This window comes from Hippoglossus hippoglossus, chromosome 14 (assembly GCF_009819705.1).
Source record: "Hippoglossus hippoglossus isolate fHipHip1 chromosome 14, fHipHip1.pri, whole genome shotgun sequence".
NCBI classification, from domain to species: Eukaryota; Metazoa; Chordata; class Actinopteri; order Pleuronectiformes; family Pleuronectidae; genus Hippoglossus; species Hippoglossus hippoglossus.
In genome coordinates this window covers 17,557,726-17,572,426 of record NC_047164.1, presented here as the reverse complement: position 1 = coordinate 17,572,426, position 14,701 = coordinate 17,557,726, and the positions used below count along the sequence as shown (strand labels likewise).

At 39.7% G+C, this 14,701-nt stretch overlaps 1 protein-coding gene across 1 annotated transcript; it reads left to right on the top strand.

Moving 5' to 3' along the window:
* Nucleotides 1–3,376: 3,376 nt before the first annotated feature.
* vamp2 (vesicle-associated membrane protein 2) lies at nucleotides 3,377–14,140 on the top strand. Its single transcript, XM_034606525.1, has 5 exons — nucleotides 3,377–3,831; nucleotides 8,005–8,107; nucleotides 8,331–8,489; nucleotides 8,840–8,891; nucleotides 9,155–14,140. Coding segments are annotated over exons 1-5 (333 nt in total). The 5' UTR covers nucleotides 3,377–3,829; the 3' UTR covers nucleotides 9,172–14,140.
* The last annotated feature ends 561 nt before the right edge of the window (nucleotides 14,141–14,701 follow it).

Sequence of the window (14,701 nt, the reverse complement as noted above, 5' to 3'; positions counted from 1 at the left end):
GACATTTAACCAATATTATTATCATGATTATTTCATACATGACAAATAATTTTCAGAACACAGTCAGTTCTGAGGCAGATTAATTGACTACATAAAATACAGAGTAAATGTGTTCTACAGCCTATCACCAAATGGGGATTGAATAATGTGATAATTAACTACACAAATAGCAGTGAATATGTCAGTAGCCAAATAGAAGCTGCACAGATCAGGCTGCAGAATATCAGAAATGCTGTGTTCATCTTTCAAATTTGAAGTATATTTTAATTAAGTTTCAACACAGTTACTGGAGAAATTAGCTGTGAACTTAATCACTAACCACAGTGCTGGCAATTAAACACTTCAGCTAATCTGTTCCCGTGCTCAGATAAACACGTTTGTATGCAGTTTCTTGCATAATCATCATAGAACTGCAGAGCCGGGCTGAAATCCCTGTGTTTCTCAAAATTTTCAGAATTGAAACATGCAGGTCAAGGAAAAAAAACAGGATTTACATTCAGTATTTGCTCTCATTCAGTCGTGTTACCCAGTTGTCAGAGTAGCAAAGCCTCCTTAAACAATCTCACATTCAGCTGCTTCGAGGTCCTTGTCTAAATCAGGGTTGAGGTATTTGTTAGCTCTGAAGACTACGTGATTCACCCACTGTCAACAACACTGCTCCAAACCAAGTTTAGTCTGACTATTCTGAGTACACACACACACACACACACACACACACACACACACACACACACACACACACACACACATAGCCGTGCCTCTGAGGACATTATATTGATTTCCTGGAAACTAACTCTAACCTTAAACATCATTATAACTTAACTAACTCTAACCCTTACCCTAACCCTAACCCTAACCTTAACCTTAACCTTAACCTTAACCTAACCTTGAAACATGTCTTCACTTTCAAATTCAATGATTTACATTATATGGACTTTTGTTTTGTCCCCATAATGTGACTGTGCAAACAGATGTAGGTCCCAACAACATGAGTAATACATGGACACACACACATTCAGGTATCTTGTCTAATTTGAGGTCAGTGGAAATAAAGATTGGTCTTATTCACATAAGATTTCAGCCTGTGTCAGTTGATGTGTTGTGTTATCTTCCGTGTGCACATGGCTTTGACTAGATTTAACACGACAAAGGATCCCCCCTTTGCCTTATAGTATTTAATGTCCAACAACTGATTTAATCACTCACTCAGAGCACATGTGATTATAAAGCAACATCAGTCTGTTCCTGCATTTAAAAAGTAGAGAAATTACAGGAATCTACACCAACAAGAAGCAGTGGCCTTCAGGACTGTAATCCAATCAAGGACCTGTATGTATAGTGTTGTTGTGTGTACTTATATTTTTCATCACACATGTTGGTGAAGCCTCTTTACATGGAACTGAGCCCCAGAGAAATCCTGCTGAGGCCTATTTATGAATAGATTATTGAATGGATCCTCTAGCATGTTACAGTTGCTTCCCTTTATGGGGTTTACAGTTCAGTAATCCAACAAACCACTGCCTCTTAGAAACATTGCCCTCATTGCTGAATTATTTTATGATCACACCAACAAATCAAGAGTAACATTAAAAGACAACCCTAAGTGGAGAAACAGGATGAACAATGTCCTCAACCATAATGTACGAGAGGTCACTGATTGGTTTGATGAGTACGAGAACGATGTGAATCACACACTATGGCCTTCACACTCAATCCACCTGTGAGAGATTTTAGTTCTACAAGTTAAAAAAGATCTCTCCACCGTCATCAAAACAACAATCCTTTTTTTAAATAGATTCTTGAACCCTTGCCTTCTTTGTAGCTGATTGTTTTATCAACTTGTTTTTTTAATTGTCATTAACTTAACTCTTTTCTTATCCTTCATTTAGCTCCATTATATTGTGTTCCTGTCTGTGTGTGTGTGTTTTGTTCAAGCTGTTTCGAATGAATTGCCCCCAGTACGATTGATAAAGTTGTTTGAATTTAATCAAATTGAATTAACAAATAAGGGAACATCTTTTAGAGGAATGGTGTTTCTTTTCTGTAAAGTTGCAGAAACTTGTAGAATCTGTTCTAAGGCACACTGGGTGCACCTCATTATGACACTTTATATTGGGCTTTCCTTTTTAATTTGTCACCCAGTTAGCCAAATCCCTTTGATGCCATCCCACATGGCAAAATAGTTTTTGCCCAGATTTGATCCACACTGCCACAATGTCACCTGGCCCATACACCGAATGATGGCACTTGGGCGGTTCACCCTTGTTTGCAAGAACTGAATAAGCAAGACATATTAATATCAGATGTCAACCAAAGGTGGCTCGAATTAATTTTGTGCTATTTGGGCCATATTCACCATTTACCACATGGGCCACTTTAGGTTCACATCCAGATCCCACCTTGCCTAGAGCACTGTATGTTGTTTGGGATAGTTGGGCCACATTTGCTATTTTACAAGTGGGCAACTTTAGGCTCACATTCATTACGCCCGGGCCGGGTTAGGGTTAGGTTTATTCATCAGGTTGCGTCATTAGCTGAAGTGGCCCACATCCGTGTGTTTCCTGGGATGCTATCCAGGTTTGATCTGACAAAGCATAACCTTCAACCAAACATAAAATAAAATACCAAATAAAAAATCTGTCATTATACTCTCATTCTACTTTTTAAATTCCACCATTTAAATGAATATGGTAAAACAAGAATTAATAGTTTGTAAGAATGAAATAATAAAAAAAGAATTCAATTCAATCTCTAATTGTTTTCCTCCAACCTTACAAAATTATAGAGAAGCACAACAGTTCCCACATAATAGAATAGAGTAGAATAGAAAGCCTTTATTGTCATTGTATATGGTACAACGAAATGTATAGTACCACTCCACTCGGTGCATAAATACACTTTATATAAAGCAAAAAACACAAGATATAACAGTTTTATTTTTTATAAGAAAAATGTATACACATCCTCCATTCATTTATGAAGAATTAATATTTCTATTTTTCTTTGCTTGGGAAACTAGAGCCTCCATCACATCATAGCCTAAGCAGTGAGGGTCACCAGGGCCCCATGGGCAAAGCTTTAGAACATATACTCACACACGTTATTGCACTATAGCATTAATGTTATGCAGAACACTGTCAGTCTGAAGCAACAGAGAAATAAATATTGGCAAATTATACTCCATCGTTATGCATCCATATTTACTATGAATGATAACCAGGCACCTACAGCGAGCCTCGCCACACCCCCTCTCCAGGAACGCCATTTTGTTGACACACAGTCTCGCCATCAGAAAAAATATATATCCCCTAAAGTGGAGCTTTGAAAACCGAAGCACGACCCTGACATGTAAAGTGGGTGAGGGGGGACACTCCCGGAGACCCGCTGCCACTGTGTGCGGACAGAAAAAGCGGCGCTGCTCCGAACATTACTCCGCTGTTTACAGTCTGCGGCCGCCCGCTTTAACGCGAAACTCTCCGCGATTGACGTCACCGAGCCATCTTTGTCCAGCTAATCCGGGCGCCTGTTTATTCCTCCTCCATCACAGCGCCGGGCTCCGCTCAGTAGAAGTAGGAGGAAGAGAGATCAGATAAGAAAAATAAAATTAAGAGAGAGAGAGAGGTATTTTTTTTAATAGCGAATAAGGGACGCGTCTCAGTGGGAGATAGAAGCCAGTGCTCCTCCTCGGCTATATAGGCAGGGAACGCCACAATAACCAAGCGAAGGGTGCCAGAGGGTAGAGAGGAGCGCAGATCCACATCCATCTGTCACCCACTCGGTCCCAGCTCACGCCTCCTGTCCGGATACCAGCACCACAACCTCCAGGAACATGTGAGTACACCCGCACGTACACATTAAAACCTCTTTAGAATTAAAATGACCTGTTTACGCGTTTCTGCCGCGTCCTCTCGGGCGACGCTCGCAGCTTCTCTGTGGCTGAATCCTCTCCCTTTTGCTTATATTTCTCTTCCCTCGCATTCACGAGGTTGTGTTATTAACATGAAACCGTGTGTCACCGCTGTGGACCGGTGATCGTCCTTCCCGGATCACCATCACCTAAATGTGTGACCGCACGGAGGGCTAACGCGTCGGCCTAACCTTGGAGCGCACCGCGTTTTTATCCGACATTAAACCGAACATTATCCTCACACAGGTGACTTCTCGTGCGTTTACACGGTGAACAGGCTCCGTGCTCGTCGCCTTTTTCTTTTCTTTTTTTTTTTTCATATTACCGTGTGTTGGTTTTCACCCGTGACAGCACGCACGCATTTTTCTTTTTGTAAATTCCAGTTTGGACTGGTTTGAATTGAAAAGGACACCGTGTGTGCTGTTACCCACGGGGTCATTACAAGCAAATTAACGAGACTCCACGTTTGAAACATTGTTCCTGCGCCTCATAAAACATTCACAGGGCTTTTTATTCCTGTGGCTCTGACCCTCCGGTGACGATTAGGCTAATTCCGGAAAACGCAAGGACACAATGTGGAATAAGCCACACGAGCTGATCCACGGCTCCAGAAAGCCTATTGAACACTTACATCTTCCATATTATTCGACGAATTCCGCATAGTTGCCAATATAAATGACGCTTATTATTAGCCGTGAATGGGGCTAAGGCCTAGTTTACGTGATATTTGCAGCCTATGGGGGTGGGGGTAGCCTAGCCTCCTACTGTATGTCGTCGATTGTCGTGCGAGGGCGGACAGCTGCATATCTCACCTTACCCCGGCCTGTGTGCCGGATAAACCCTCTCAAATGTCTCCATTTTATGTTCCTGTCTGCCATATTGTACCGCACATGATGCAAGTATAGAAAAGGTAAAGGCTCAGGAAAGACAGCCGTGACAACCACTTTTTCTTTACACAGCAGCCACTTCAAAACGTTGAAATATCCTCCTGGCCAAACGCGACATGTCACAGAGAGGTGGCAACATGTCCGACAACATCCCTCCTGTTGGCTCTTTGTAACATTTGTCACCGTCAATGTGGTTCCACCATCACGCTCCTCTCCCCACCCTCCAAGTGGTGGTGCTAGGCTTTCAGTGGGTTCACAGGCCCGTCGTGTTGGTCGTGAAACGTGATGATCTACGGGACATTGTGTAGGCCTGCCGTGTGTGTGTGTGCGTCTGTGCGTCTGTGCGTGTGTGCGTGTGTGTGTGTGTGTGTGTGTGTGCGTGTGTGTGTGTGTGTGTGTGTGTGGCTGTTCGGATCCAGTTCAGTAACATGAAGACAATCAGACAGTTTCTGGTCTGAGCGGCTGTGGCGCTGTCCAGTGCTGAAATGTCGCTGTCAAGTGCTGAAAGTCAGACAGGTCCCTCTTTCCACGACGCTGAGCAGCCAAACAGAAAGCCCTTTGACCAGGGAGCTCATTTATCATCACCGTTACTATTATTACTAGTCATTTTAAATCAAATCTATCTATATTATATCAGGGATTCCTGCAAATCCTCTCAGACTCAGCAGTCTTTGGAGACCACAGGCCTCAGACTATTTTAATAGAGCGTCTTGAAAGAGGGTTGTATAAACAGTATATTCAGCTCGCGTACCAAATCATGACATGGTCGGTGGACACTTTGTGTAGACAGAGCTGTGAAACCTCCAACAACCCAGAATGATAGGTTAGCTGCCTTTACATGAAAATTGTTTTATTTTCATTTTGGATTGAAACATTCACTTCAGTTTTTTTCTGTTCTGTGGATTTACCTTATTACACTTTGAAAATAGGATGAGACATGTAATATTTGCTTAGGTAAACTCCACACATAGATTAATTTGGCAGATTCAAATTATGTTTTTTTTCTTTGCAATTTCAATCAATCGATCAATCGATTACATTTTATTTGCACAGCCCATATTGACAAATCCTACTTTGCCTCAGAGGGGTTAGCAATGTTCAACATCTTCTGTCCTTAACCGTCGACAAGAGTAATGAAAATCTACAGAAAACTGAACGAGAACTGTGGAGAGAGACACAAGTGAAGGATCCCTCTCCCAGGACAGACAGAAGTACAATGGATGTCACATGTTACAGAGCACATCAACAAAATAAGAATATTTACAACATACACGAGAAAAGACAGTGTCTAACATAAATGTAGAGGTGTATCATTGTATTATATAAAAGAAAATGTCTGACAGGGATGAAGGAAGCAGTATTTTTGATACATTCACCAGTGATATCTATTGATTGCAATATCCAAATCAAGAAATGTATCAATAAATAATATCCATTCATCAATCTGTTGGGTATGGTGCCAGTTCAGAGGTAACAATAGTGTTAATGTCTACAATCTACAATTCGTATCACTGTAACTGTATGATAATCACTCTAATCTAAAGAATTAAAATATTATATTTATATATAAATATTTTAAGTATCTTTGTTCAAGACATAATATGAATAACTCACTATTCACACAGTGGAGATACAGTGTTTTATACAGTGGCAGTTTGTGTTAGGGCTGGTTGGCAGCTGATAGAGACCACCAGCACCATTAAGCCAACTATTCAGAAGGATTTGTTGTTGTTAGAGGATTAGTAACGTGTGAGCGTGTAAAGGTGACCTTTATACACAGTTATGTCTCACACTAGTTCAGTGGGGACCTTTGTCACAACGTACTAGAGCCTTTTATCCCAGAGTCAAAGCATACAATCACATTTTTTAAATTGTATTGATTCATTTGGACAGGTGGATATCAAGAAAACATGATGAATCAAGAGCACTGTGCAACATCATCGCAGAACATTTATGATCAAATGTTAAGATTTATTGATATAGATATATGATGTAAGCATTGAGGGTATAGACTAATCTTACATAATCATATCTTTCACAAAATTTGAGGCTAGCTTGTTTTCATGGCCACAATCAATATCGATCAATCTGTTTTTGTGCTTGTTTGGTGCTGTTGTACCTGATGTCCATTCTGCATTGTATTTACAATGTGTAGGGTTACATTTTCACTTTAGATAATCCTATGTTTAAAGGAAAAAGCTTGAGTTTGTAATTTTGAATAATCTATACTAGGATTTATACACACCTTTCCTTTATAGTATAAGAATTGTATATAGAGACTAAGACAATAACAATAAAATATAAATAAATATATATATATATATATAGAAATGTAAAACATAGGTAATAGTATAAAATTAATAGTTGATAAAAAATATGTGCATGATAATACAATATATAAAAAGAGGCCAAATAACAAATGAAATCCAGGGCAACAGAGGGGATTTGACCATATTAGTCTTTGTAAACAGGACTTTACCATCCAAGTGAATGCTGCAAATAGCAGAGCTCATGAAATGTATTTTCACTTAGCTTTTACTTTTCAGTGGTAAATGACCCTTTCACTTAAACTCTCTGCCTCTCACAGTCATTACTGTTGTATTGTGCAATATGAGAATAAGTCAATGTAGAGCGCAATACAACATGACATGAAAAATCAACTGGACTTGCAAAAAAAAACAGATTATTTGTGATGGGGGTAACTAGTTGGACTCTCTGGTGCTAACATATGGGAGTGTTCATTTTTGGAACACAGTGGATTTTTACAAATCATACATATTAAATCTGATATGAATCTTATCTCATTTTTATATGTGTGCACCTTTCTTCTCCATCACTTTGTGTACATTATCCTGCAACTACCAGCTCTTCACACAAAAACCACACACTAACAACTGAGTCAAAAATGACAAATTATATAATAATAATATGTGACCCCTTAAATTCGACATCTCCTGAAACTCCTCCCTACGTACATTCTGTATGATATCAGTTATACAATATCTGCCACCAAGGAGAAGAGGGAAAGATCATTAGCGACCATTGGAAATAAGTAGATCTGAACTCTTTGGTCCGTGTTCCCACATTTGAGCTGTTTACTCTGCCTTAAAGGTTAACTAATGATTCTTAAACTCTTTATTTTGATCTTATCAAGCTATTTCAAAAAAAATTTCAACAGCCTTTAACATTTACATTTTGTATGATCTATAGGTCTGCCCCAGCCGCTGGAGCCCCTGCAGATGGAGGGAGTCAGGGCCCTCCCAACCTCACCAGCAACCGCCGTCTGCAGCAGACACAGGCACAAGTGGATGAGGTGAGTTCTTCACAAAGTCACATCAGACATTTCTTGCCGGTAAAAGGATCAAATTTGAAAACAAATGGTAATTTCGGTAACAATACATGCTTGAAACCGTGGTTCGATATGAAACTTATAATCACCTATATCCTATAGTCCATCTTCATCCTGTCAGACCCTCTCATCGAGTCGTCCTCTCTTGATAGCTGATTGTGGGTTCACTTCGAGTATCTTTCCCCAGGTGGTGGATATCATGCGTGTAAACGTGGACAAGGTTCTGGAGCGTGATCAGAAGCTGTCAGAACTGGACGACAGGGCTGATGCCCTGCAGGCTGGAGCGTCTCAGTTTGAGACCAGCGCTGCAAAACTGAAGAATAAATACTGGTGGAAGAACGCCAAGGTGAGGACACACTGACGTTTCTCAAATAACAAATAAGTGAATGTGTGAAGGCTGAAATAGATTGCCCCATTGACGTCTTAAATGGGTGACAAGTCTCTAATGTTGATTTTTGATTTGCTCATAAGTAAGTCAGGGAGTAAATCAATTGTATTTTTAAAGCACCTTTCGAAACCAAAGTTAGAAGGTGCTGTACAAAACAAACATTACAGGGGCATTAGCATAATTTTTCTTGTGCACTTGAAACAATGACCTTTCAATTTCCTTTGAAGAAATATACCAGTGATTAACTAGCTTTAAAAATTGGAAAACTGCTTCTCTAACAACTTATTTTGAAACTCCACTGTCTACAGATGATGATTATCCTGGGTGTGATATGCGTGATTGTCCTCATCGTCATTATTGGTAAGAATTTTTTTTTAAGTTTGTGGGTGTGTAAATGAATCATTGTTATTGTGTTGGAATTATATAGAAATATCTTTTAGATATTGTACACATATACACAGTATACAATTCTTTATGGCATATCCCTGAAAGTAAAAATATATTTTATTTGAAAGCAAAACTAACAAACATTTTTAATTGAAGGAAATCATTTTTTATGCTGATACATTACTCTCCACATTATGAATTGGACCTGATCATGTGTCCTCTCTCTCTTCCTGCAGTGTACTTCAGCACCTAAGAAGAGTCGGTCCTACCCCAGTCTGATCCCAACTTCCTTGCTACAAAAAAAAGAGAAAACCCTCAAATTGATGAAAAATTTAACCACAGATAATTAATTTACTATATATATGTATCTGTCCCTGATTAGCCTCGATATAACACCCCTAAACCCTTCAGGGCCCCATGGCTCCCCCACATCCACCACCTCCCCCTCTGGACCCCTGTCAATATTTGTCCTTGTGAGTGTGTGGCCCTGTCTCCTTTCTGGGTCCTCTTGGCTTTTCTAACCTGCCATACCGAGAACCAAACACTTGTGACGATGCAACAGAAAAGGAAACAACGATTGGCGATAATTGTTACATAACTGATATATATAGTTCTTTGTAGAGTTTTATTCTGATATATATACTGTTTTGTAGGTGTGTGTGTGTGCGTATGTGTGTGTGTGCATTTTGTATTTTTTAATTTTTTGTATTAATTTTATGTATGCTTCAGCGTTAAATACTGCCTATTAATCAAAGTGTGCATCTTGCATGTTCTCATCATCTGTCCATCCCCCCGGCTTCTTCTTCTCTCTCTCTCTCTCTCTTTGGTGTATTTTTGCACAGTGGAGTAAGTCTCCTTTTAATGAAATACAAAAATTCATTTTCACCTTCATCCGTGTTAGGCATGTCCACTAAGACAGTTCAAAATTAGCCGGAGGACTAAAAATCATGAAGTTACAGAAATTTGAGCTACAAAACTGCCCTTAAAAGCTTCAGCTTAAAAGCTTCAGGTTTCTGTAACTTGATGCCTTCAGAAATCCAAGTCTTAGCTTCCTTTGTGGCTTTCTCAGAAAGTTATTGTTCATTGATATTGATCAACCACAGAAATGATGCATGAATTGTTAAACCCTAATCCCCAGTAATCATCATTCCCGGTCCTTTTCATTATTTTCATTTCTCTTTACCCTTTTCTTTGGCAACATCTGTAATAACTTTCATCTCAAGTCACAGCTGCAGCTCTTCTGTCTCCCAGCATGCTTGAACACCTCGATTTCCTCTAATAATTTCAAAACTGCCATAGTACAGATGGACCAATGTCTGTAGATGTTTGTTTTTTATTTCAATATTACGTAGTGTCTTATTTCGAAAACATTCCTTCATTGCAGTCTAGTGCAAATGCTCTTACTGTAGCACATGTAAGTGTAAGTATCTTTAAAAAAAAAAAAATACATGCGATGAAACTTGTGTCGAAAAACGTTGGTCATACAAACCATAGGAGAAAAAAAATGTTATAGTTAATAGCTGTAAGGGTTAGTTATGGATAGACAGGATTAGACTTTCAGTCTGTCCAAATGATTATTATTTTTTTCTAATATCGGTGATGTTATCTTAACATTGCACTTGCAGTATACTGTGGAGATGTCATTCATGTCAGAAGGTGGATATGTGCTTACAAAACTATTCTAATGCCAGGGGATAAAATGGGGCCATTGCATAAATTGACATTAGTTGATTAAGTTTCATAAAACACAGGTTAATTCTCACTGGCCTATGTCGACACTGAAAAGCCTTAGACTCCAGTCACTTCTGTTAGTTACTGTGGAATATTCCCGGTCAGACCCGCCCTCGCACTTTCAGTTTGTGTTAGGGAGTGGCTGACGGCAGAGGGAAAAAAAAAGGAATCTGATTAAAATGCACAAATGCAACCTTGTTTTTGATGGCGCTGTCTGGCTGGTCAATAGGCTGGCCAAAGCAGATCCTCCTGCAGCAAAACCTGAAGAGCACATTTAAAAAGATAAAACTGATGAGAGACACAGCCTTATTTGCAAATCCAGGGACAGAGGCTAAATGAGGAAAAAAGGTTGATTTCCAGTTGAGTTTTAGTTTCAGCGGTCTGCTAACTTTGGGGTAAGTTAGTGCCAGGAAACGTGATAAGCAATTCTTTAGAAAAAAAAAAGATAAAGTAGCATTCCTAAGAAGAGTGTTTTGCTAGTGCAGCGGTTCTGTCTCAGTGTTTCTCCCTCTAGTTAAGGCCTTTTTTTCTTTTTTAACTACAATAGATTATATTTTTTATTATAGTATATTTTTGTGTGATACAGACGGGTAAAGAGGAAGTGTGTGATCAGCACCGTGTTGCTGCCTCTAGCAGTGAACTCCTCTTCACCTCTGTCTGGTGTGTTTTTTGTAATTCAGCTCCATGCGTTATACACTGCCAAACAACAAGGGAGAGGCTTCTATTGTTATTTCTTTCATCGGTGCTCTCGCTGGTTTGGTCTTGACTTATTCTTCCACCTTTCTTTGTTGGTGGCGTCCTCTCCTGTGTATACTACCCTTTTGGCTACTTTGTGAGCAGGAGAGCAGGACTGTGTGATGCACTCGGTTTTTTAATGGTCTGTCAAGACCTCGGATATGAAGACAAACCTAAAAGGTATGGCCTATAGGGATTAGAACCATTTTACCGATTGATTTGCAGGGGTTTTGCTGTGCTTGGAAAAAGCTGTAATTCAGTTAGTTAACTAAGCTGGATTGTCAACAATCATAAAGGTATAAATTCAGCTGACAGAACTTTGAGTAGGCTACCATCACCAGAAGGCTTCAGAGACCGCAATTCACCTGCAATACTCCAAATAAAGTGTGGGTAAAGCCTTAGTAGCCTCCTCCCTCTTCCCCATAACTTTTTAATCTTTCCCCCTGAGCTGAGTGGACCAACCCGTCCCCGTTTGCTCAACTCGCTGATACAGAATCCTACAGTGTGTGTGTGTGTGTGTGGTGTGTGTGTGTGTGTGTGTGTGTTAGAATAGCTCTGTCTTGGGAATATCCCTGGTTTATCCCGAGAGATTAGGCCGCTTAAACCCGAGGCGTGAGGGCACGTTGCTTCCTTGACCACCTTGAATTACACAAGCAGAGAGGTTACCGATCTGCCGGCCAGTTCTATTAGGAGGGACCCCGACCTCGACGAACCCACTCTTCCTCCCTGCTTCCTGCTTCCCCCTCCATGTTTTCCTCTAAACAGAGCAAGAGTAAACTGCAGAAGATTACCAAAGACCAGATTTCCACGCTTACGCTGCCAACTGCCATCAAAAACAAGCAGAGAGAAACAGGTTATTCAAACGGTCCTGGTCTGTTTTTAAATAGCTCACACCCTTATCGAATCTATCCACGATTACAGGAGCTGTTAAGTATTGCACACTATTTATATAGTGTGTCAGTTTGGCTTGGGAGTGTGCCATTATGCAAGTTAAACCAAAACATAAGGACCGCATGCTTCAAATCTCGACCACAGTCTCCCCAGGTCTGAAGAGCCTCTGCAAAAAGGTTTTCAGACACATGATCCTATGACTAATAATAGCACAACTCTTCTTTTTTTCTGTCTCCATAGTGCTGCCGAGTTTTAAAATGAAAAGAAATGTAAACAAACTACAGCTATTAGACATAATTCAAGAAAAAATGTAAAAAACCTGCATTGTTTGGTGTTGTAATATGGGGGTGTTTTGGGGGGTAGGGGGTCCTATATCCTCAGGTTGAAGGTATAAGCAATTTACCAAAATATATATGAGGACAAAAACTATATAAGCAAAGTATAAAATTAGATTATTTGGCAATAGAAAATCCTTTCATAAAGGTGGTCCTTTTAGCCATGCTGCAGGAGTGAACCATGGTGAACTGAGGAGAAATAACACTAACTGATTGGGGTAGGACTTCTGTGTTATCCATGAGTCCAGTTGTTGTCCTGTGAGTGCTCAACCAATTTGGTCACGATGGTGAAAATGAAGCGAGTGCGCTCTTATTTTTCCTGTTGCTTTATTGTCTGTATGAGAAAAAGTGCGCACATGTTTGACCACCGTGGCACTTTTTCCCCCGTTGTGATTCGTTGATTTCGGCGGATTGGGGAACACGAGTCGATGGAGAATATTGTCTGAAGGGTCAACCTGGAGAACTGTTCAGTGATCTCAACTAAAAGCTGCGTTCAGGTCCTTTGGTGGTGATGCAAAGTTGCCGACAAGGCCGGGGGGGGGGAATTGTTCAGACCCTTTTCCAGGTTTGAATCACAAAGGATGAGCTTGTGATTCAATCTTGGAAGGAACCACGCAGAGAGAAAGAGACAAACACAACATCCAAAACTTCAACGTGTGATACGTACAAAGTAGGGGATTGATCCCTAACGCTTGCCGTCACCACCAAACGAGATGAACGCAGCAAAGAGGAGGGACCCTTATGAGTCAATGAACGTTCACAGGCTGGCTACAAACACAATATTCAACCTCGCATATGTCAACATGTTTTATTTTGAACCAAATATTGTGTTTTTTTTTCTTCTTTTGCATCAATTTAGTAATAACTCCAGATGTCACTGAATTGTTTGTGTGTAAGCACTGATGGGTAAAGGTAAAGAAAATGGGAAGTTAATGGGAGAGAAAAAAAAAAGTATTTTTACCTTCAATTGTCCAGAATGCTTAGAATGATTCTACAGTTTACATCAGATTGCTGTTTGTATCTATGAGATATATTTTTTGTTGAAATCCGTTTATTTTTGAGGAAAGATTTTGATTTCTCTTTGGGGCACCTGGGATGAAGGTCCACATTGCCCCTGGTCATCTGGCCTTACAGGAGGGATAGGACGGGAGGATCACGGGCAATGTACTCAGTTTTCTTTTCTTTCTTTTACCTTTGCTTTTATTTATTGATAGATTTATTGTGCCGTCATTTGGTATGGGATTAGAAACTACACAAGGTTGACTCAACGCAAAGGAGAGGAGACTGAATGAAAAATTAAAGTACATAAAATAATTGTAGTGTAAATCTATCAATGTCTTATTATATTGATGAACATCATGAAATATATGTATATTGGAAAAACAGTATCTATGACAACTTGTACTTTTGTGTGTGCTTCATGTGCTTTGTGGGTGTGCAACAATGGGCAGATGCAATTTTGACTGCAATTCTGGGACCTTATCTGACCTGTATGAATAAGCATAAATTTACTACCAACACAAAGGTAAACCTCTCTCCTGAATTCATCTGATCACATGTTTGAAAAACACATGGAGACCTGAGGCTACTATGATAGACGTCTCACACAAGCCGATGAACGGAAAACACTAATGTAAAAGCCACAACACAACCACAAATTTACCACATTTAAATGTCTGTGTGTCATCTACATATGGATCCTTAGATTTACACAACACAGCATTAACAGCAACTCTGACATGATTAGAAATGTTTGCTATACTGTCACTGTAAATGTCGTTTCACAATACTTTACACACATACGGTTTTTTGATGGGTTTTACCAGAAATAGTGCCTCCATAGTATTTAGATGAAAATCGGTAAGCAGACAGATTCTGTGACACTGAAGGATCACCTGGGTGGAGAAGTCCAAAATGTCGACAATATATAAGAAAGGCAAGAAAAAAGAAAAGAAATCAATAAAATAAGATAAAAATAAAGAGAATAAGTACATAATATACACCTTTTATAACAGAAAGAAATATTATTTTTAAACAAATGTACTTGGGTAAAGTGCAGTGACGCAAGATTACTGCATAAGGATATATAGC

Coding starts and splice junctions, on each gene's coding strand:
- vamp2 (XM_034606525.1), top strand. Junction 8,108..8,330: donor CACAGGCACAAGTGGATGAG/GTGAGTTCTTCA, acceptor ATCTTTCCCCAG/GTGGTGGATATCATGCGTGT. Junction 8,490..8,839: donor ACTGGTGGAAGAACGCCAAG/GTGAGGACACAC, acceptor CACTGTCTACAG/ATGATGATTATCCTGGGTGT.